General features: G+C 38.5%; 1 protein-coding gene across 8 annotated transcripts in view; it reads left to right on the top strand.

Annotated features, from left to right (window-relative positions):
- The window catches only part of APBB2 (amyloid beta precursor protein binding family B member 2), a 420,856-nt gene that overhangs the window by 321,664 nt on the left and 74,249 nt on the right, over window positions 1–24,943 (top strand). For all 8 annotated transcript variants that reach the window (XM_069105116.1, XM_069105115.1, XM_069105114.1 and 5 more), the window contains one exon: window positions 6,454–6,581. In XM_069105116.1, coding sequence (XP_068961217.1) covers window positions 6,454–6,581 — 128 coding nt within the window. The remainder of the gene's footprint in view (window positions 1–6,453; window positions 6,582–24,943) is intronic.

The following is a 24,943-nucleotide window of genomic DNA, read 5'->3' as shown; positions in this document are numbered from 1 at the left end:
TCTCAGTTGCCATCCTCCTTAACCTCTCTCTAGAATTTTACACTGTTCATCAAGCAGCCATTGGTGCATTGGATACCATGTTGAATTTGATGTCAGAAAGACCTTACTTCAACTCCAGTAGCTGTGTGTCCCTGGGCAAGTCACTTCATTACTCCCAGTCTCCTCATTTGTAAAATGGTGATGATAACACTTCCTACCCCCCAGGCTTGTTGTGAGGATTAAATGAGGCAATGTATGCAAAAATATTTTGTAATTCTTAAGCACTCTGCAGAGTATCCCAAAAGTCTCAGTGCAGTTTTAAGTTATGAAAGCTCAATGACAGTAAAACTTTTGGAATTCCCTGTGTAAGTGCCTGTTGTTGTTGTTGTTAATCACTTTATCTTGTGACTCTCTTCCTTGACACTTTACCCTTCCTGTTTATCCATCAACTTCTCTAATCATTCCTTTTCTGTCTTGCTCCAAATCTTCTTTGTTTGCCTCCAGCTGTGGAAATTCCCCCAGGTTCTCTTGGCCCTCTTCCATTTTCTTCTCCCTAGACTACCATTGGTGATGTTACTTACTCTTGAGGCTGCAGTTATCATCTCCCTACAGGTGACTCCTAAATCTGTGTCCCCAGCCCTCTCTCTTCTCCCAGGCTATCCAGATCTATATTTCCAGCTGCCTTTTGAGCATCTGCTTATGGATATCTACTGTCAGAACAAGTTCAACACGTTTTCATCTGCCCAAACCTCTGCCTTCTTTTGACTTCCCTATTTGAGTTAATGACAGAACTGTCTTCCCAGTTACCCAGACTTGAAATTTCATATCCATTTTTAACTCTTTCTCCCTCTACGCCCAATTAGTTGCCAAGTACTGTCAATTCTACCTAAAAGAAATGTTTCTTGAATTCATGCTGCTCTGTTTCCATGGCCACCACTCAGGTTTAGTCTCTTATTACCTCTGAACTGAAATATTGAAATTACCTCTTAACTGGTTTTCTTACCTCCATCTTTCCCCATCCTAGTTCATCATTCACACCCACTGCTGCCAGAATTATATTCTCCCAAGTACATCACTTTCCTGTTAAAAGCTACTGCAAATCTATACTTCCCTGAAAAAAGTTCAGATTACTTACCAGGCCCCTGAAGACCTTCCATCATCAGAATCCACACAGGATTATTTTCAGGCATGTCAAGTTTGAGATGGTGTCAGGACACTGCAGTGGAAAGATCAGCAGTCAGGGATGGGTGGTTCATAGAACAAACTGATGTCATTCAAAACATTTTAGGGCCATTGTTGCAAATATTCAAGAGAACACAATATTTTTTATGCACTTTCAAGAATCTACATTCAAATGCTTAACAGGCTTATTGCAAGTCATCATGTATTCCTGAGGATTTTTATCATTTCTTAGCTAAAAAAACTTAAAAAAAAAAAAACCCTGCATTTCAATATTCTCACTAATTAAGAGTACCCTTTGTTTTGCTTGGTTTAAATCAGACATTCCCAAACTTATTTGGCCTACTGCCTCCTTTTCAAAAAAAAATTACTCAGAACCCCCCTGGAAATCTACTTTTCTTAACCATTTGGCAGGTGGGTTTTTAAAAAAAAATTTGTCATTTCAAAAAATATATAAATTTTTCTTAAATGACACATTTTAAATTTAATAATTTATTATAACTTTGTGGGTTTTTTCTTGCATTGAAATTTTGATGATGCAATATTATGTTGTATAACCATATAGTATCATATTGTAAATAAGTCATTACACATACATATTCCTGCTGATGCATACTGGACTTCCTGACAATGGGTAACATGCCCACCTGCTGCTAAGATCTGTTGGTGGACTTGACCACTGATTTGCTATAACTTGCAATTCATGTGTTTATTTGGAAAATAATGTAATCACTATAATTATTAACTCTGTTACACAGAAGATGAAACTTGTACAAAGTTTTTCAGAATTTTCTTCTCTTCTCTTTACTTATGTTTCTACCATCCCCTTATTTTTATTCAGTGCCTACCTCCAAGGCTACTAGCACCCCTAACTGAGTCATTCCAGTCCCATTCCCCCCCATGGGGTGGTATTGCCCACTTTGAGAATCTATAGTTTAAATTAATAAAGGTTTACTACATTTGTTTAACCTTAGTTCTGGATCATCTTCAAAATAATATCTTCCTAGCTTCTCTCATCTTTCTAGTAAATGAACATGTACATTTGAAGCCTTTCTCACTCCGGCCCCTTCCTACCTTTCTATTGCCCTTTCATCTCTTTCTCTATGCATTACCTTAAATTATGCTCTGTTCCTGGAATGTGTGCCACATCTTCAGTGAAACCTTCCTTCATCAGAGAACTGAAGTTCCTTGGAAGGGACCTCTGAAACCATCCAAGTCAAGGGTTCTTAACCTGGGGTCTGTGATCTTGCATTTTTAAAAAATGTCATGATAACTATTTCATTATAATTGGTTTCCTTTGTAATCCTGTGTTTTGGTTTGTTTTCATTTAAAGGCACTATTTTGAGAAGGATTCCAGAGGCTTTACCCAACTTCCAAAGACATCCATGACATGCAAAAAGCTAAGAACCCTTGATCTAGGCTAATCTATTCTTGAACAAGCATCCCCTCTGCAATATCCCTAAAGACTGGTTACCCAGCATACACTTGCCCTGAAAGGAGGAGGAGCCCCCTGCCTCCTGAGGAAAACTGTCCCTTTTTTGAATAGCTCTAATGGTTAGGAAATTGGCTGCATGGAGATCAAAACTTGCCTGCATAACTTATACCCCCTGCTACTGGTTTTGCTTCCTCTGAACAAGAAGAAAGCATCTTATCCTTGTTTCATGTGATAGCTCTTCTGATTCTTAAGCATTTTTTTTTTTGCTTTTTTTGGAGGGCAATTGGGGTTAAGCGACTTGCCCAAGGTCACACGGCTAGTTGTGTGTTAAGTGTCTGAGGCCAGATTTGAACTCAGGTCCTCCTGACTCCAGGGCCAGTGCTCTATTCACTGCGACACCTAGCCACCCTGAATCTTAAACATTTAAAGACATTTATCACTTCACTGCTCCCCCCCAGCTCTTCTCAACACTGATAATCCTCACTTTTTCCTCCCAATCCTCTTATGGCAGGATATTGAGGCCAGTAGAGCAGAGCAGAGTTAGAGCGAACACTGGATTTGGGGTCAGAGGACATGGGTTCTAATCTTGGTTCTACTATTTTTGCTACTTGCATGATCTTTGGTGAGTGATTTAATAATCTCTTCAGGCCTTTGTTTCCTCATCTGTAAAATGATGGCGTTGGACTAGATGGTCTCTGAGGTCCCCTTTGTCCCTAAATCTTTGATCCTTTACTGCTATGGTCCTTTCAGCTTCTTAGCATCAACCTCTTCTGGAGGCTTCCCAGCTTATCAGTATCTGTCCTAAAATGTGGTGCCCAGAAAGGAACACAATATTCCAGATGGCATCTCCATGGTCTTTTTAAAGGTCCTGGTGTGATTTAGCAATCACATCTTTTAGTCGCTTCAGAATCCTACAATGTAATGAATTCATTTGGACCTGGTGAGTCCAACTCTTTAAGAATGGCTATTATAGGGCAGCTAGGTGGTGCAGTGAATAGAGCACCAGCCCTGGAGTCAGGAGGAACTGAGTTCAAATCTGCCCTCAGACACTTAATACTTATTAGCCGTGTGACCTTGGACAAGTCACTTAACCCCAATTGTCCTGCCCTCCCCCTTCCAAAAAGCAGCATTAAAAAAAAAGAGTAGCTCGTATCCTCTTATACTTCACTTCCCTTGGGTATTATCTCACTGTGAACCTTTAGTCCTCCCTTTCTAGTCCAAAGATCATTCTCTCTGGTGTGGAAAAAGAGAAGAAATATGAAAGCTGAACAGCTCTGCCTTCTCTCCAGAATTATTTCTATCCATCCCATTCACCCAGAGCATCAGTGTTGTTCCTTCTTTGACCCTCCCTTTTTTCCCCAATATAGAAAAAAGACTCTTGTCATTATCCTTTGCTTTCCATGCTTAGCCTCATCCCATTCTGAGGTTTCTTTCCATTGACACTAGTCTTACAGAACTGTTTCCTCAATCTTGGTTGTCATTGTTCTCTCTCGTATTTCCTTATCTGTGTACACCCTTGTAGATCCTTAAGAATAGAAGATGCTTAACAGTAGGTGCTATGTGACTTTTCATCTCTGGATGAAAGTTCCCTGGACCGAGCACAGTATCCTGTCCCTAGTGGGAGGTGAATAAATATTTGTTTTGTTAAGTGACTCAAAGCATTTCTATGTTACCTTATATTTCATTCATTTGGATACATTCCTTTTCTCAACTATATTTTAAGGTCCCCAGTGAAGGGAATGAATAGTATACAAGGATAATTGTCTGTTACAGCTTTGCATCCCATGGTCCGATCATAGCACAGTCTAGGCACAGGATGAATATGTGAATGAATTTTGGCACATAGTAAATACTTGAGTGACCTAGTTGCCATCATTTATCTTTTTCATTTCCTGCTAGTTGTGTAGCATTCTTTACCTATCAGCATCTTATAAAGCTGTTCACCTATTCTCATGTAGAAAGTAGATTTTTCTTTGGGAGGATTCCTCAGTCAATGAAAAATTTGTAGTCATCTCATGGTACCGTGAATTTGAGTTGGAAGGGGCTTTGGAGGCCATCAGGTGCGACCTACTTATTTTGCAAATAAGGAACCTGGGGCTCAGAGAGAAGTGATTTGTTCAAGGTCATATAAGTAGTAAGTAATAGAGCCAGGATTTGAACCTGGGACTTGGACCCCAAATCCAAAGTTGTTCCCACAGTAATTGGGAGTGGAGATTAGGGGAGGGGAAACTAAAAAGACTGCTTTAAAATACATTTTATTTAAAATGCATTTAAATTGAATAAATAAAATACATTTAAATTGCAATTAAAATTTCAAAATAAAATACTAAAAATCCTTTAAAACTAGAAATAATGTTTTCTTTCTCCAAGTTGCTCTTACACTCTCATTACCACCGATTCTGTTCTCCACTGGAGTTTTTATATGGTTATTGCAAATCCATTTTATATTATTCCTCTTCTCTGAAATAGGGATAATAACCCTCATATTCCCTCTTGCCATAGCAGCTTTGTTATGGAAGGTAGGTGCAATTTTTCATTGTGCTTGAAGGGCTTTCCTTATCCTTGCTTTTTGGATGTCTTACAATAAGTATTTTGTAAAGTGCTATGTCAGTGGAAGCTATTCTTAATGTGCAAACTTGTATATTCACATCCTTCTTGTCTGTCTGTGAGGTCCGTCAGGGCAGGAGCCTTTTTTGTGTGTTTCTTCTGGCACTTACCAACTGTTCTTTTCAATCATTAAACACATAGCAGTTGAATCAAAGGCATACCATCCAACGGCAGACTTCTACTGGGGAAAATTGAAGAAGCCCAGAAGTTTGAGTCAGAGGACTTATTTCAAACTCTGCAGCTTAAGCTCTGCAGTTTAACTACCCCCTGTGACGTTGGGCAATTAATTCATTTCATCTCCCTTGGCCTCAGTTTCCTCAATTACCAGGGGGTTGGACTAGATGTCTTCTAAGGTCTCTAGTAGGTCTAAATCTCTGATACTGTGCCCCGCCCCACTTTTACCTTGTAAATCCAATTACTTGCCTAGTCATGTCTTCCTTCTCTTGGATCTCATTTTCTTTTCTCTTTCTATTGTTATAGGCATAGTCCAAGCACTCATTACCATCCCCCTAAACCCTCCAACCTCCTAGCGGATCTTCCCTCTTCCATTTTTAATCCATCCTTCAAACCTTCCTGTGCTGTTATCCTTCAGGGTCTCTCTGTTACTCACTGAAAATTATTCATACCCAGTATTTGAAACTCTCATAATATCACTGGATTTGAAGCTCTCCCTAATCTCACCCTACCCTAGACTTCTCTTCACACCTTACCCTCTAGCCAGAGGAACTACTTAATGTCCTCTGTTCATGCCCCCATGTTTTCCCACCCCCTCGGTCTCTTCTCATCCTGTTCCTTTGCCTCAAATGCTTTTACTTCCACCCTCTGCTTTTTTAATTCCAAAACAAGCTTTAAAGCCAAACACAAATGCCACTTCTGCCAGAAAGACTTTCCTGATTACTCCACTTGGATATCAAATAGAATTGTGGTTGCCCATTATGTGTTTGTCTTGTAATGAAATATATACGATGAAATGTGCAAATGATGAAAAATGCATAATGAAATATAGTTTAATTACAATGGAGGTCAGGGACTGTTATTTATTCAACAGTGTTAAACTGTATCTCTTCCAGCACCTAGATTAGCACTCTGTTCACACTGGGTTCTTAATAAATGTTTGTTCAATTATTTTAATCTTGCTCAACTGTTTTCTGCAGAATTATTACAAAAGAACTGCTTATCCTCCTTACCATCCAAGAAGATCAAGTTGTCCAAGGAGCATAAAGTTTACACCTTGTTTTATTATTGAATTTTAGGGGAAAGACATGTATCTCATTCTGGAGAATGATATGCTAAATCTGGTTGACCCCATGGATCGGACTGTCCTTCATTCTCAACCTATTGTGAGCATCCGTGTGTGGGGCGTGGGCCGAGACAATGGCCGGTGAGTTAAGCCAATTGTTCCTTTGTATTTAGAGTCTTGGAGTGACTTCTGATTTATGCCAGTCATCACTGTACTCATTGCCCTTGGATTTGATTTTTTTTTTTAAATATTTGTCCTTGGTTATCTCTGCAGTCACCAATGAAATTTGGCAGTGTTCTGTTTATAATCTTTAAAAATGAAAAGCACTGGGTCAGCTAGGTGGAGCAGTGAATAGAGCACTGGCCCTGGAGTCAGGAAGACCTGAATTCAAATCCGGCCTCAGACACTTAACACATACTAGCTGTGTGACCTTGGGCAAGTCACTTAACCCCAATTGCCCTCCAAAAAGAAAAAAGGAAAAGCACTTTCAAATATTTATGTGTAAGAGTGTGTATGTCTAGACATACATACAAATGTTGTGCCAAAAGGAGCGAGACAAGAGACCCCGGAGAGTAAAATTTGGAAGTGGATTTTATTTTCTGTGGGACGGTTTGGGGTCAGGCTCAAAATCGAACAGTGAGTCTGCACGGACAATGAATCGGCTTTTAAAGCGATACCACGCAGCCAAGGGTTAGGTATTACACAAGCAGAAACTTATAGAGGCCAAGAATAGTGATTGGTCAGTACACACCTTGAAATTCCCGCCGGCGCCTATTCTCCCTGACCCAGAAGCCCTCCCACCTCTGTGGAGGTGGGTTGACTGGGTAAAGGTGGAGATTGGTGGGAGGAAGGTGGAACTGACCTGGCAGTCTGCTCACTTCCCTGAGGGAGGGCTGAGGTTTGGGGATGGGAAAACCAAGTAGCCAGGTACAACACATTTCATATGTCATACATATGTACATATTATATAAATACCTATAGGTATGTGTATATCTATCTTTCTATATGTATACATATTCATTTTCCTGCTTGATGAATCTTGTAGGCTTTTCACTTCCCAGGCCAAAAGCTCATTGAGATCTTCTGTGTTTCTGTTCTGAAAATTGCCTTGTTATCTGGATCTATAATGTATACCCAGTTTAGTGCTTACCCAGATTTTCTCAGAACTCTCTCCTTTCCTCCCTTCCCTTTCCTTCCATTGTTACTTTATTCCCCATTGTTATTATAATCCAATTAGGGGGCTTGAAAATAGGAGTTTGTGTAATATGTAGTCATAGTTCTTGTGTCTGTAAATTATGTTTATTAAGAACACGGTAGAGATTAAATAGAGACTTCTAATGAAAAACCTAATATTCTATCAATTTCTGTTCCCAGACCTTTGTATTCCAAATTCTATTAATATTCCTTTCTGTATGTATTTCTCAACAAAATCTACTATAATCTATTTTCTGGATAGAATATAAATTTATCTATCATGACTTGGATTTGGGTTTTCTGATTATTATTTTTTATAAGTATTCTAGCTAACTGTTCATATACCCCTTATGAGTTACAAAATATCAAAGAATTAGCATGCAATTAAATACACATAATACTAAAAGTATTAAATTTACTTTATTCTGATTTAGAAGGCTCTTCCAGATTTCACAGTGCCTCGGGATTGTCATTGATGGGCTTAAAACAATCAGTGTGGTGTGAATGTGACTATGTGTCTATCACTGGTGCATAACAGTGTTTTGGGTACTGTTCTATTGAATAGACAAAGGACAAAGGCATTTACTCCAGTCCTTGACCTTCCTTTATCAATAGGTGCTACAATCATCTTACAAGGTGCTAGGCCTGATTTTGGGCTCTTCTTGAAGTCATGTTGGGAATTGACATGAATAGATCTCTGGGGGAGATGTGGGGAGGGGAGTGCTTAAGGTTAGGGAAAGGTGATTTGGCAATACTCCAAATTATAATGCTGAAGGAGACATGATGGTGAGGAATGGGAAGTGCTCTACAAAGGGTAGGACTGAAATGTGTTTTCTGCTGCTAATTAGGGTAAATTTTCTTGGAGGGTTGATTGTTTCTTTGAACTGTCATGTGTGAACTAGAGTGAGTTGATTCAGTAGCTTGTACTTAGCAAGGACATGGAGTAAATTTAATAATTTTATAAGGTACTAATTTATTATTCAACCCAAACTTTGCCGAAATGCTCTGCCTTCAACCACTCTACCCTCTCACACCTCAATGTGGCTGCCTCCTATGGAAGGAAGCTCAGAAGGCAGGAACCATAAAACAAGGAGAGGGAAAGACCCTAGGAACAGGCAGAACACACCAGAAAAGAGTAAGTGGGTGATGGTGGTGGTGCTTTTTAATGATTGTTGGCTTTAAAAGTTTTGATTACTGGTGAAATTTGCTGTGAAATAGTGCTTGGATAATCGTATATTAGACCATCTTTGTAACTTTTCACTTTTGTTGCATATTCTGGGTTCCAGACACAGCATCAAATACTAAGAGAACTTGAAAGAACATAGTGTGGCATCCAGATTGATATAAAGTTCTTATGAAGAGAGAGAAATTTACCAGCACCTATGATTTTGTGTATATATGTATTGTATATGTCTGTGTATTTGCATATTAGAGGTTGTTGTGCCAATTGCGTAACTCTCCCTCTCCCTCTCCTGGTCAAAGGAAGGTAAAATTTGCTGTCAGAAAACTAAACTTAACTTGGGGTTGGTTTACTGGCTAGATTTCTTTCTCAAAGACCAAGCATTAAATTCAGTTCACTCTGGAGCTCATAGATTGGTCACAACAATAGGTCCCTGCCCAAGCACCACTTAATGGTAATTTTTTTAACCCTCCTGGCTCAGAGTGAATGTAAATAGTAACTGTTTCTCTTTTGGCCAACAAACCTGAGGGTCTTTCCTTCCCAGTTTGATTTTTTTTTTTCCTTGACTCACCTCTTAAAAGTGGTCTATTCACTGAATGTGCATTATCTCACTAAAAGTGAGAACCTGAAAGGACCTTAGCTTAAAAGGGCCAGGGTCTCCCATTGCATCCTGGGCCATCTCCAGTCATCCTGTGGAATAATCTGGCCACTGGATCCAAATGGCTCTGGAGGACAAAGTGAGGTTGGTGACCTTGCACCAGGCCTCCCATATTATCATCTCCCTGACGTCATGGTCCTCTCTGAGAACAATGTGCATATATGTATGTCAATATAGAGAAGACAGTTATTTTCAAATTAGTTATGAGTTGATGCCTGGAGGTACTTAATCAAGAAACACACTTTGAATTGGTTATCAAAGGAAGAAGCCTTGCTAGCTTCAAAGGCACAGGCTTGCATTTTCAACCATTGAATATTTCTGATTGACTATAAAACCCCTAAGAGGCTTTAAATGTCACCAGTGTAAAATAAACCACCATGGCTCACTCTAGGTCTTTGTGCAAAAGCTAGATGACCATGTATCTTATGATGACATAGTATAGACATGTGTTTAGGAATGGTTCAGAGACTCTATGATTCTGTGACTCGGTAGTGATTTAATAACCTAGAAACTCTCCCCCCTGACCCTGCTCCCCCACCTCTTACAGGCCTTCTCTCTAAAGATATACTCCGTAGTCTTGCTCAGTCCTTATAAATGAGTATACTGCTAGTAGTGGGAGTTATTCTTGGATGGTTCAGGAACTTGTACATTAGAAGAAAATTGAAATCTAGGGTATCCAGGGGTGTGGTAGTGCTAGCTTGACCTATAAGTCAGTAGTTAAAATTTCAGGGTGAGCATTTACACCTTGGAAATCAGTTAAATACTACAAATCAGAGCTTGATTTATTATTTGTTTGAGTGTCTAGACTTAAGAAAGGGATGGCAAAAATGTTAATAACTCAGATTAAATTTAAAAGTGTGTCATGTATCAATTTTGGAGGGTTGATTGTTAAACATTTACCAGCACACTGCTGCCCATAACTCTCTCCGTACCAGCCATGAGAATAGGTCATTTTCATGTTGGCAATTCCTGTGCAAGCTACCTTTTGAAGCAATGAATTAAGTAGGAGAGAGGGAAGCAAGTTCTCTCTCCTTATTGGTCCCCTGAGCTTTGGACTCCCTGGAAGAATATGTTTCTGAAATTACCATGTTTTTCCTTTTTCTCCTTCCAGTTTTTATTTTTCTTTTAAGAGCAAATGCAATTTGAAATGCTGGAAAGGAATGGGGTTTTAACTTTGCATGAATAAAACATAAAAGTGTTTCATTTTTGCTTGAGAAAATGAGCCCCATTTCCCATTTTCCTTTAGTAGATTTCCTTGCTGGAGCAAATGCAGTATCTTTGGAGACTTCTTCATATAGTTAATGCGAACAGTAAAAATCTGCTGTACCCAGGGCTTGGAGGACAGAAAATCTTCCTTAAAATTCAGAGCAGTTCACTTAATAGCTTAGTTTTGAAATTAGAAAAAAAAAATTTAGACTTGATAGTTACTTTTTTCCCCCCTGTAAGGGAGTCATATGATCTTCGTGGAAATTGTTTATGTGGTGAGTTCAATATTACATCTAAGAATCCGGTGATCTCAGTGATCTTTAATTGTGAATGACATAATCAGTTACAGGAGCAGCTAATGTTACTGTCAGTGGAGTTTTTATATCTAGGCCCTAATTAGTGCAGATAACAAATCCTGGGAAATGGTCATGTTATTTAAATTTATACTACATATTTCCATTGGGCTGGAGCCAATTACCATATTTTGTGCAAATATAACTGTACATAGTGTGAATTTGAATGCATGTTACCTCTGAATGGAATTTGTTATTCACACCAGTTAGGATTTAACTGTTGCTCATTCATTTAAAAAACAAACTAACGTCCACAAAAAATCCATTCCTAAATTGTAAGTATAGCTAACAGAAGAGCCAGAATAATGACTAAATTAAATTGAGATGAACTCAGCATGGTTGAATGGAACACTGTACAAACATTTTAGCTATGTATAAGCTCCAAAAAAAAAAAATTGTTATTTCATTTAGTGAGAAGCATGATTTGGGATATTGGGTTCTCCTCCCTTTCTATTCCTACCCTCCTCTGCAGTGAAAAGCTGTCTTAGGTGCAGGGAAAGATCACTGGGCTTAGTCAGAAGCTTGAGTTCAATCCTGACTCCTTGCCTTATCTGTGTGACTTTGTGGAAGACAGAACCTTTGCCTCCCCACCTGACCCTCAGTTTTCTTATCCTTACAATTAGAAGGATAACACTTGCGTGACTTACTTTCTAGAGCGTTTCAAAAGAGATAATGGATAGAAAGTGTTTAGTTGGTTCAAGGTATTATCTTCTTGTTAATAAAGTCATTTCATTCTAATTGGTCAATTGATGCTTTCATGGGAACCTACTAGAGGAGGAGGGAATTAAGGGAGTATTTGGCTTTTGTGAATTCTTAAGTGCCACAGGTCTTTGCCACACAGAACCTGGATGTGAGGATGTTATGCCAAAAGAATGAGAAACAGACCCCTGAAGCTAAATTGAAAGTGGAATTTTAATAGTGCTGCGGGATTGCTCGGGGCCAGACCCCAATCAAACAGCTGCCAACAAGAGCAAGGCATCAGTATATAAAGGCAAGCCACACGCCCAAGGGTCAGGGATTGCATAAGCGGGAACTTACAGAAGTTAAAATCAGCAATTGGTCAGTACATATTTTGATTTTTGCAGGTGCAGGTTTTCCTAGGCGAGGCTAAACCTAGCAATTTGGTTACTTCCCTGAAAGAGAGAAAGATGGCTGGTTAAGGGTGGTGGAGGGATCAGGGGAGCCAGAATGGGGCCATGTATAACAAGGACTGACATCTCAAAAAGTAGTGACTCATTTTAGTAGAGCAAGATCCACTCCAGGTCTAGCCAAGCAACTTGTAATCTTCCTGGCTGCCATGTCTATACCCTCCCTCCTCACCAGCACCCCATATCTAAAAAGTGAGATGGAAAAGCAACTGTGGGTTTGAGAGGAGGTTCCCAAAAATGAAGTGTAACATTTATATATGGCACTTCTCTCAGTGACTACATGTACCTTGGATTTGTCTACTCTGCCCCTGGACACTGGTCTAACTTTGTGTGAATATCTCATCAGATTCATAGTAAAAGAGTGTAAACTATAAAACCTATAATGACAGGGTCTTTATACATATGTACATATCATTGTAGAATTATGAAATCTAAATAGGAACAGAAAGAAAAAAAGGTTAATTGGAAATTGAGACTTAAAGTCTTTTTAAAGTTAACAGTGTTGAGCTACAGACCATTGAACTCCTAATATGAGAAAATGAAAGGTATTTGAAAGTATATAAGCAATCTTGTTAGACCAGTAAAATGTTATCCATTTGGACATCGCTAATTCAGATGCATCCTATCTATGAAGAAAGAATTTTCTAAGCAAACTAATAATATATACATAATTGGTACTGAGAAAGAAAGAATCTTTAATCTACACTAAAAAAAAGTTATATTTACTTGAAAGTGTTAATTGTTTACATATAACCAAATTCTGGTAATTTCAGTATTTCCTTTACTACAAGACCAGCCAGATAACCTTTTGAAGTACTTTGTTATTAATTATCTGAGATCCTGTTGATCTGGGATATACAGCAGCACATGTGCAGTCCATCAAGGAGCCTAATCAATGTTTTGCAAACACAACACATCTACCCATTGTTATTCATGAACCTTGGCACTTACTAACTGTTTTATCCTTTGGAATACAAATGGAACCAGAGCCCTTTACAAATGCACCAATCTTGGTCAAGCAGACCCCAGGCTTTGAAAACACCAACCATGAGTAAGCAACATGCACAAAGAAAGTGGTAAAATGATTTGTGATACTCAGTAGTGACTGTGGGCTCCTCTGTCACTTTAACTCTTTCTATTCATACAGATGTGGCAAAGAGCCTGATCTGATCAACCAGCTTCATCATTTAGCTCATTAATTAAAATATGATGTAATATAGAATGTAAGTTTCAAATCTATTCTCCCCTTCCCTATTGTCTGACCCTCTGTTCAGCCAACTATAATTGGATGAATGTTAATTATTGAAGAAACAGATTTTCATAGTAAGATATATAAAATAGTCATAAGAAATATGCAGGCGACCTTAATTTGCAGCCCCAGATACAGTAACTGCTATAACTTTAAAAGGAGATTTCATAGATCAAGTCCAGGCCTACCTAGGCAACTTGGCAGCTGCTGGACACCATGTGTTTATTCTCCCTCTCCACCAATAGCTCTTCAACTCTTACTTTGGGAACAGAAATTAAGTCCCTGCTGCCATTACTACTAGAAAGAACCTGACCTGAGGGTGTGACTGTTATATGGTTTCCTTCACAATCTCTGTGACTCCCCCAACCACAGTTTCCTCCCCTATCCACTGTTCCCCTGTATGTGTTATATTCCCATGTTGAAATGGAAACTCCCTAAGTTTAGGGCCTGTCTTCATTTTATATTTGTATCCCCAGTGCCTGGCACAAGTAGACAATTTAATGCTTTTTCAGTATTTTCATTCATTCATGTAAAGCTAGGAAGACTTCATGAAGATGAGCCTTGAACCAGGCACTAAAGGATATGTTGGGTTTAGATGAGCAGAGTGTGTACCTCCCTTTCCGGTCTCCATTTTCATTCAGTTAGAATTTATTGAGCACTGTGATGTGACTATCATGGTGCTTGCAACTGGAGAGGATACAGAGAAACATAAAACTCAGTCCCTGTCTTCATGGGGCTCCACAGTATGAATGATGGGAAAAGAAATACACACATGAATCATTTTAATAATAGTACAAGGCAGTATATAGTAACATACCAAAATTAAGTTATATTAACAGCAAATGCTGTAGTGGTTCAGAGAAGGGAGATATGGCCATGATCTAAAGTACTTCATTTTTCTTCTTCTTGTCCTTTAAAACATTTTTTTTCCCATTTATGCCTTTAACCTACCACCACTGTAAGGTGGTTAAACTAAGCACATTGCTTAACCTATCAATTATACTTTCAGAGCTATGGAGGATTGTTAACTGCTAATTTCAAATTTCCTAACTTTTGAGAGCTCCCTTCTATCATCCTTAATTTTGGCTAAATATTGCATTGAACAAGAGAAGAACAAGATTGTCATCAAGGAAGTATAGGACAGAAAGGGAAGGTGGTCATAGCTAAAGTGCTCCACTGGTCTCCTAGCTGTGTCAGGAAAATTGAGGAAGGGTCTCCAGCATGCTGAATGGACCCACCATGGAGGATTTTTAGGACAATGTGAATGAGGGCTACACAGGATAGGTAGGCATGGAGAGGTTGTGATGTGTATAATTTATAGAAACACCATTTTGAGTAATAGAAGGGAGGAAGAAAGAAATGAAGGAGGGAATAAAAGAGGGATGAAGAGATTTGTTAAGCACTTCCTATGGGCCAGATTTCATTAAAGGCAAATTTCTTTTGTGATCTAAATGACCCAGGTCCTGTTCACAACTCATTCCCCTTACTGACCGAGACCATCAGACTCTCTCCCCAAACATCTCCACTTTTAGAGGTTCACAGATAGGGTTTACATCCCAAGGTCTGAATTCCACATAAAAGAGCCAAGTTCAGACAAACAAATGAAGGAATGGAAATCAGGAAACAAAGATTTGACCCTGAGTCTTTGATCTTTTATCCATGTGACTTTTGCAAAATGTAACCCCAGCCATGTTGCATCATGCCATAATCTTGTCAGAACAAGATGACCATTTTTAAGCATTCATTAGCACCAATGAAATTTTAGTGGCATCTTTTATTTTATGCTGTTTTTCATCACTTCCTTGAGACACTAACTGAAGGGCCATTGGCCTTCATTGCTCCTGTGCTGTCCGAGATCAAGGTCTGGGGGGAGGGGAGACTTGAATGATAATGATAGGGTGATATATGTCTCTGGATTGAGCAAATCTGAAAGTTATTACAATTTTGGCATTGCTAGTTTTTGAGCTATATTTTTCTTAGGGTAATTTGGGGGAGGGTCCCTAAGTTTGGAAGATAGAAAGTTTCCTAATGGTACCTGGCCAGATGATTCTTTAAGCCATGCAATAATGAAAGATTGATGAAATACTGAGATCTGCTGATGAAAGTTTAATCTTTGAATATGTCTGCTAGTTTGCCTTGTGCAAAAAAAAAGTCTTCTGGGAGAGTGTAATAATTCTCTCCATGCACTACACTATTATCTTGACCTCTAGAGTTAATTTCTTTTTAATGCACTACTGTGATAAGCAAAGTCTTCAAAATTTACTTGACCATTTTGCTGACTTAAACTGTGGTTATATTTTATATCTTTAAAAGTGACTTTCTTGTCTCCTTATTAATCATGCTATGATTCTCCCTACTACTTTTCTTTGGCATAGAATAACCTTTAAAGGATGACATTATGAGTGATTTTCCAAGGAAATTTCCTATGAGAAAAGTATGGAAATTTTTCATCTGTGATGTAGCTGCTGCATTGAGGCTACCTGTTTAGGAAACTCTTCAGACAGCATTCCCATTAAATGTTGATTTCAGTATCAGCATTTTCAGCTCTTTTTCCTATATTGTCTTCCCTCGGAATGTAAGATCCTTGAGGGTTGTTTGTTTGTATTTATGTCCCCAGCACTTTGGCAACCTGCCTGACTGATAGTAAGCACCTAAGAAATGATTGTTACCTTCCTCCCCTTCTTCTTCTTCTCCTCTCACTCTCTCCTTCCTTTCTTCCCTTCCTTCCTCCCTTATTCCTTAAGGAACTTGTCTAAACAGCCTATAGTGTAAAGTATAGGCTGGTGGTGCAGTGACAATTATAAAGAGTGGGTATATGATTGTGATGGGAAATTATTGTGCTGTAAGAAATGATGAGCTAGATGCTCTCAGAAAAACCTGGAAAGACTTACATGAACTGATGCAAAGAAAAATGAGTAGGACCAGGAGAATATTGTATATAGTAACATCAGTATTATCAGATGATCAGCTATGATTGACTTAGCTATTCTCAGCAATACAATGATCCAAGACAACTTTGAAGGACTTATGAAGAAATCCCCTATCCACCCTCAGAGAAAGAACTGGTGGAATCTGAATGCAGACTTTTTTTTTTACTTTCTTTATCTTTTTTTTTTTTTATTTTTGTCTATGTTTTCATTTAGAACATAACTGATATGGGAATATGTTTTTCATGACTATACATGTATAACCTACATCAGTTTGCTTGCCTTTCTTAATGAGAGGGGTGGGGAGGGAAGGAGAGACTTTGAAAATTAATTTTTTAAATGAATGCTGAAAATTGTTTTCCCATGTAATTGGGAAAAATAAAATGCTAAATAAATATTTTAAATTGGAAGAAAAAAAAACTATTACAAAAAGTAAGGTGACACTTGGAAGAGGGAAGGTATAGACACTGGGCATCGAGATATGCCCAAGGCATTTTTTACAATACTCCGGATAGTTAATACCCGGCCGTGTAATCATTGGTACTGGAAACTCCTATAAGAAGCAATGCCTTCTACCAGTGCCTCTCAGCACTGTCTCATTTTAGAGCATTAGCTGGGGCTGAGAGGGTAAGTGATTTGCCCCTGGTAAGAAAGTCTGTATGTGTCAGAGATGTGACTGGACCAACTCAAGTCTTTCCACTTGGAGGGTCACTTGGCACCATACTGCTTGTACATCAACTTAGAGTCAGTTATACTCTCAAGGTCTCAAAACGGGGGAAATAACATCTGTATTTAGCAGGTCCAGGAATAGTGGGAGATAAAAATATCAAAATAGATGTGATACTGCTGTGGGAATAGAAATGACTTACAGTAATATGATCATATCATTATTACCCTAATAACATTTCTTGTAAATTAAGTTCTAAGCCTTTCTATATATTACTGAAATACTTTTATAGATATAAATATAAGAGCAACACTGCATTAAATAACTGGGTTTTAGCCTTTTTATGTAAAGGTGTTTTATTTAATCACTATTAGGTCAGACATCCACTAAGAGATATGGTAATTCAGTGTAGTCAGTGAATCTACATTAAGAATGTACTTATGCCCTGTTCTGGTCCTTTCCCCACTTCCACCCAACACACACACACACACACACACACACACACACACACACACACATCATAACCACAATGATTAAAAAACACAGTGATTAAACCTCCCAGAAACTTTGATTTTTCTTCTTAGCTTTTAAATAAGGCTACCTTTAGTCATGAATTTGGAACTTGAAATTGCTTACTTTTTCTTTTTAACTAAAAAGCAACATGATTGAGAAAAAAAATAATGCTCAGAATTTTTTTTTCTTGGTTACTGTGCCTCTGCTGTGGGCATGGATACAAAGACTCTGTGGCTGATGTCCACCTGGCAGGCAATAATCAGGATGTGTGAGAGTTTGGTGTGGAGGTGGGATGCATTTCATACTGGGATCAATATTTTTACTCATATCTCTCTCTTTGGTCTCTTTCCTTAGAGAAGAAGGTAATAGATTAATGTTTTCCACCCTATCTCTCCATGGCACAAAGTCTTTGGACTTAGTTGTGGTTAGAAATACAAAATTTTTTACATTTCTTGTTTTAACTTCAGCCAAGATTTACTCTCTTGTGGGCTGCCGTTCCCTACCCTTCCCCCCCCCAAGTGGACTCAGAAGGAAGTACACATTAGACATGACAGGAAGGATTTAAAATCAGGGCCCCAAAATAAAGACTAAACCACTGACAGAAGGAAGAAGATGCCAGTGAGAGAATTATGTACACTTAGGCAGTGCAGAATCAGACATATATTCGAAATATCAATAAGTAAACCAAATAGTTATTTTTAAATAGAAACATTAAATCCCATAAACCTCACCAAGAGTAATTTAGGATATAAATAAAGGAAGGAAGAGTAGATGAGAGACTAGACTGCATTAACATACATGCTATGAAAATGTGTGAAGAAAAGGAAAAAAGCAGGAAAATCTTGATTTAGTCAGACAATTTACATCCAAAACAGAATGGGGGAGGGGGTAGAGAGGAGGAAATATCTTGATGTACCCAGAGATAAAAGAAGGTATACCAATAAAAGGAAAGGGAAAAGGAAAAGATTCAGATCATTCTGAGACAATAGTCCAGTCTTCTGGCAAGGTTGAAGAAATAATCTCTCTCAGAAAAATCAAACATGCTACCTCCAACACTCTCAAGTGGTGTGACCCAAACTAGATTATAATGTAATTGGAAAATTCTTAACAAAATAAAAAAACAACAAAATATACATAAAATTACATATTAAAACTAAGTCATTATGAGATCCTTGTGTATAGATTAGTGGCCCCCATTTATTTTTCTTTTTTTCTATTTATTATTTTTTGACATTTTTTTTCCCTAAATTTTGAATTCTGAATTTTTCCCACCCCTCCCCTACTCACGGCAAAGGCAAGCAATATGATATCAATTATACATATGAAATCATGCAAAATGTATTTCCATATTAGCCATGTCACACAAGCAGCAAGCAACATAAAGTGAGAAAATTTTATTTCAGTTTGTACTCAGTGCTCATCAGTTCTCTCTAGAGATGGATTTTTCATCATGAATCCTTGGGAATTGTCTTGATCGTTATATTGATCAGAGTAGCTAAATCTTTCACAGTTAATAATCATTACAATATTTCTGTTACTTTGTACAATGATTTCCTGGTTCTACTCACTTCACTTTGTATCACTTCAGATAGATCTTCTTGCATTTTTCTGAAACCAATCTCTTATTTCATATAGCACAATAATAATACTCTGTCACAATCATATGACAGCTTGTTGAGCCATTCACGAGCTGACAAGCATCCCCTTGATTTCTAATTCTTTGCCACCCCAAAAAGAACTGTTCTAAATACTTTTATGCCATGTAACTAACCTCGGGCAAGTTACTTAACCCCAATTGCCCTCCAAAAGGCAAAAAATAAAATAAAATTTAAAATAAATAAATAAATGCTTTTATACGTATGGATCCTTTTCCTGTTTCTTTGATTATTTTGGAGTACAGACCAAGGTATGGGTAAACAGGTATGCCCAGTTTTATAGTCCTTTGGGAATAGTTCCAAATTTTTCTCCAGAATGGTTGGACCAGTTCACAATTCTACCAACAGTTTATTGGTGTACCTATTTTTCATCATCTCCTTCAGTATTTATCATTTATAATAGGTATGAAGTGATATCTCAAGAGTGGTTTTAATTTATATTTATCAAATCCATAGTGAGCTAGGGCATTTTTTCATATGATTATAGATAGGTTTGCTTTCTTCTTCTGAAAACTGTTTATATCCCTTGTCCATTTTTCATTTGTGAAATGGTTCTTTTTTTTTTTTTTACCAAATTTGACTTGTTTCCTTGTCAACTAAATATGTTTGAGAAATAAGGCCTTTATCAAATAAATTTGCTGTAAAAAAATTTTATGCTATTTCTTTGTCTGTGGTACCTTTTAGCAAAATGATGTTTTTCTGATTATCTCCTTTAAGTCTATTTTTTGCCTTTGCTTTGTCTAAGACCACAATTGTTACCCTGTCTTTTTTACTTTAGCTGAAACATAGTAAGTTCTGCTCTAACTCTTTATTTTAAGTCAGTATGTGTGTGTAATGTTAATGAAATAGGAAGATCCTCCCCACACATTAATAGGCCTATTGTGACCTGCTGTGAGCTCTGGCCCAGCTCATAGCAGTGATACAGCCTGAGTCACACGGAGCCCACTGTGGGAGGAGCTTGCCCAAGGATATAACTGAAATAGAATGTCAGAGTGTGAGAGAGAGGCAGAGCAGAAAGAAGTGAGGGTGAATGGGTGGAGGGGGAAAATTGCCTAGGGGAACTTGTTTGTGAGGAGGTCTAACAGAAAGAAGACCTAAAATGTCCAGGCGCTGCCTAGATTAGTGATGTGTACCTTGCTAATAACTCTTACTTCCTGGTATCCTAATGATGCTCCAAATAAGTATTTTGGTTTTGCCTTTGAGGAAGAGAGTTTATTATATTTTGCAAATCTACCCTGGAAATATGCATGCATACTCATTGTGGCTGCTATGGGTATCGCATTGGCGTTACAGTGTGTCTTTCTGTTTCAAGTGTATCTCCTGTAAACAATATATTGTTGGGTTCTAGTTTTTAATTCGTTCTTCTATCTGCTTCTGTTTCATGGGTGACCTCATCCCTTTCACTTTCAGTTATAATTATTAATTGTATATTTCCCTCTATCCTATTTTCTTCTATTTATTCTTCTCTCTCTCTTTTTATCCTGTCTTTCCTCCAAAATCTGCTTTGCTTCTGACCACTGCTTCCCTCAATCTGCCCTCCCTTTTATTATTCCCCACCTCCCTTTTTTTTTCTTATTTCTTTCCTATTGTCCTGTTAGGTAAGATAGATTTCGATAACCCACTGAGTGTGTATATATATTCTTCCCTCTTTCTGATGTTCAAGCAGTGGCTGCCACCTCCTCTGTAAAAACTCTTCCTTACTTGCCTACTTTATGTGAGATAATTTTCCCCATTCTACCAGTCCTTTCTTCCAGTGCATTCCTCTTTCTCATCACTTCATTTTTTTTATCATTCCAACATAATCAGCTTATACTCATGCCCTCTCATTCTAAATGCTCAAATAATGATAAAGTTCTTAGAAATTACATGTGTCATCTTCCCATATAGGAATGTAAACAGCTTAACTTTATTGAGTCTCTTGTCATTTCTCTTTCACTTTTACCTTTTTATAATTCTTTTGAGTCTTGTGTTTGAATGTAACATTTTGTATTCAGCTCTGGTCTTTTCATCAAGAATGCTTGAAAGTTTTCTATTTTATCAAATATCCATTTCTCTCCTTGAAGAATTATACTGAGTTTTTCTGGGTAGGTTATTCTTGGTTGTGATTCCTAGTTCCTTTGCCTTCTGGAATATTATATTCCAAGCCCTTTTGATTCTTTAATGCAGAAGCTATTAAATTTTGTGTGATCCTGACTGTGGCTCCATCATATTTGAATGGTTTCTTTCTGGCTGCTTGGAATATTTCTTCTTGACCTGGGAACTCTGGGATGTGGCTATGATATTCCTGGGAATTTTCATTTGGGAATCTCGGGAGGTGATTGGTGGATTCTTTGAATTTCTGTTTTGCTCTCTGGAGCTAAAATATCAGTTTCCCTTTTTAATTTCTTCAAATATGATATCTAGCCTGTTTTGGTCATGTTTTTGTGCAGTAATATTTCACATTTTTTTATTTGTTTATTCTTTTGATTTGATTTTATTGTTTCTTGATATCTCATGGAGTCATTAGTTTCTATTTGCCCAATTCTAATCTTTAAAGAATTATTTTCTTTAGTGACCATTTGTACCTTCTTTTCTATTTGGCCAGTTATACTTTATAAGGAGTCTTTTCTTTAGTGAATTTTTGAACTTCTTTTTCCATTTGGCCAATTCTGTTTTGGAGTGTTATGTCAATATTTTTTTGTCTCTTTTTTTTTTTAAATGCTTTATTAACTTCTAATTTACATCTTTCATTTCCATCAGATTTTAAATTACAAATTTTCTCCCCGTTTTCCCCCTACCCACCACCCCAAAATAGCAGTCCCACAGGATATTCCCTCCTCCAATCTGCTCTCTCCTATATTTTCTCCCATATCCCTTTCGACTTTTCCAGTGGACTTCTATGCCCCAGTGCCTGTATATCTTATTTCCCAATTACATGTAGAATAGTATTGATAAGAGTGTATATATATATTTAAACATTAAACATTTGATTTTAAAACTTTGAATTCCAGATTCATTCCCTTCCTCCCTTGTCACCTACCCTTACTGGGAAGATAAGCAATTCAGTATAAGTTGTACATGTGTGGCTAATGCAAAACAATAACATAGTAGATATATTGTAAAAGACTGACTATATTTCTCTCTCTCCTATCCCACCTCCCACTTGTTCTATTCTCTACTTTCATCCTGTCCCTTTTCAAAAGTGGGTGTTTCCAACTTCCCTCCCCCCCAGCCTGCCCTCTCCCTTCCATTATCCCTCCCCTCATCCCCTTCCCACCCCCTACTCTCCTGGAGGGTGAGATACCCTATTTAATGTGTATTTCATACCCTCCTCAAGCCAAATTCAATGGGAATAAGGTTGACCCATTCCCTTTTGCCTTCCTATTCTTCCCCTCCATTGTAACCATTTACCCTTGCCTCTTCTATATGAGATAGCCACAGCTGCTGCTGATCTGGAGTCCCTCTGGCTGGTGGCTGGTCAGGCCCACCCTGGAGCTAAAGCCTCGTCATAGGGCTAGGCTCAGCTCCCAGAGCACTGCGCTGACCGTTTCCTGCTGGCCTGCCTGGCTGTCCTCAGCGGGAGGTTAGCTTTTCTGTGTCATTTTGTGGGTTCTGCATCTCCAAAGTTTCTTTAGAGTCCCCTTTTTACATGGATTGGGGAAGGTGGAAGCCAGAGCAGCGGGGAGGTCCTGCTTCTACCTTTTTGTGTCTCTTTTACCAAGGTGTTAATTTTCTTTTCAGAATTTTCTTGCATCACTCTCATTTTTTCCCCCAATTTCCCCTCTACCATTCATCTCTCTCTTTTTTTTTTTTTTAGAAACTCTTCCAAGAATTCTTGTTGGGCTTGTATCCAATTAGCTTTTTTTTTCTTTTTGAGGTTTTGCTTATAATTATTTTCACATTGTTGTGTCTTCTGAGTTTGTGTCTTGGTCTTCTTCCCTGCCACCATAGTAGCTTTTTATAGTCAAATTAACGTTTTTTTTTTTTTTGTTATTTGCTCATTTTTTCCACCTATTTCTTTACTTTGAACTCTGCTCACCTGGGAGTGGGGAAGCATGGTCCCAAGCTTTAGGAATTTTTGTGCTGCTGTTTTCAGAGCTAGTTCTGGGGGTCTGCAAATTGTGGTTGCTAAGTTAGTATGATCTAGGGAGAATTGTGGTCATTGATCTCCTGGTTTGTCCCCTGGTCTTTACCCATGAAGGGCCCCTGTTACCTGGAATTGTAGCCAGGGCCCCTGCTCTCCTGCAGATGCAAGCTCTAGCACTCCTCTTTGCCTTAGAACTATTACTCATGCCCCTAATCCCTTGTGACTGACCACAAGTGTTCCTTTCCACCCTGAAATTGCAGCCCAGAACTGCATATGGGCAATGAAGCAGGGTCTTGCACTCGGTGACAGCAGAAGGTCCCCTGTATTCTTGATCTGACCAGTTTTCTAACCCTCTTACCATCTGGGCTCAGAGCTCCTTCATCTGCTGTTGCTGCTGTTTCAGCTGCCTCAAAGACCCACTACTAGTTCTGCCACCACATTTGCTCCAAGCTGGCCCACATGCTGGATTCACAGACCTCTCCTGCCAATGTACTAAGTTATCTTAGGCTGGATAAAATGTCCCCCCTTTACCTTTTGTTGACTCTGCAGCCCCAGAATTCAGTGTGAGGTATTAGTTTAAAGTTGTCTGGAAGGGAATGTTGGGAGAGTTTAACTGGACTGCTGTCTTTAATCCACCATCTTGGCTCAGTCTACCCCCATCACCACCAAGTGGCCCCCATTTTTACTTGAATTTAACATCACTGCTCTAGACTACAGCCAAAAGCCATTCCAGAAAATGTGTTGTCTTTCATATATGACCATGAACCTCATGGCTCATCATCTTTAGATCTGCTTTGAGTTTTTTATCCTGGTAGCAGCTATGTATTTCCCAGAGCCAAGAACTCTCTCTCTCTTACCAAGTTCCCCATTTTTACTGGTGGTACCAGTCCTGCCATTTGTTAGATTTATAAACAGCTGGTGAAGCTCAAGTTTTTACTGTCTCTGAATATCCTATTTCTGTTATCAGACTTATGGGCAACATGCCCTACTATCTGAAAAAGGACAGGGCCAAGAACACTCCTTTCCATTTCTTCTTTTGCAAAATGCCAGAATTGGAAGGCCTTAGAATAGTAAACAGCAAAGCACCATATAATTATCAACTGTTAGATCTGGGAGGGGCCTTAGTGCAGACTAGAAGTAGTTTTCTCTTGGTAAAGCAAACTAGACAGTTGGATGATCTTTCTTAATCACAGCTTCATTTCCGCCAAACCAAACACAAAGCAGAACGATGCTTTCAGCATGGCACATCTTAAGGGGGTAGTTTGTTTGGATGGCACTTGTCTTTCTACTTCCCTGATCTCGTCCATCTATTCATCTTTGAACGAGAGATCTCAGGTACAAATGTGTAGGAAATGAAGCGAGTAAAGGAAGTGCTTCAGACTATAATTCACTGACCCTTATACTAACTCAGAACCAGGTACATGGAAGGTAGGAACATAGTGTAGGGGGAAGAAATTAGGTCTTGGAATTAGGAGACCTAGGCTTCAATCACAGCTCTGGTCCTTATTGCCTTTGTCTAGCAGGCATTTATTAACCTTCTACTCCATTCCAGGCACTGTGTTAAGTGCTAGGAAACAAAGAAAGGCAAATGTAAAAACAAATTAAAAAACCAGACCCTGCTCTCAAGCAACTTATAGTATAGTGGAGGAGATCACAGTCTAATGCCTTCACCTCTCTGATCTTCCAT

The sequence above is a fragment of the Petaurus breviceps genome, unplaced genomic scaffold (assembly GCF_028583685.1).
Source record: "Petaurus breviceps papuanus isolate PSGF00001 unplaced genomic scaffold, PetGlider_PUasm1.0 76, whole genome shotgun sequence".
In the NCBI taxonomy this organism is placed as follows: Eukaryota; Metazoa; Chordata; class Mammalia; order Diprotodontia; family Petauridae; genus Petaurus; species Petaurus breviceps.
This window is presented reverse-complemented; position numbering and strand designations above follow the sequence as displayed.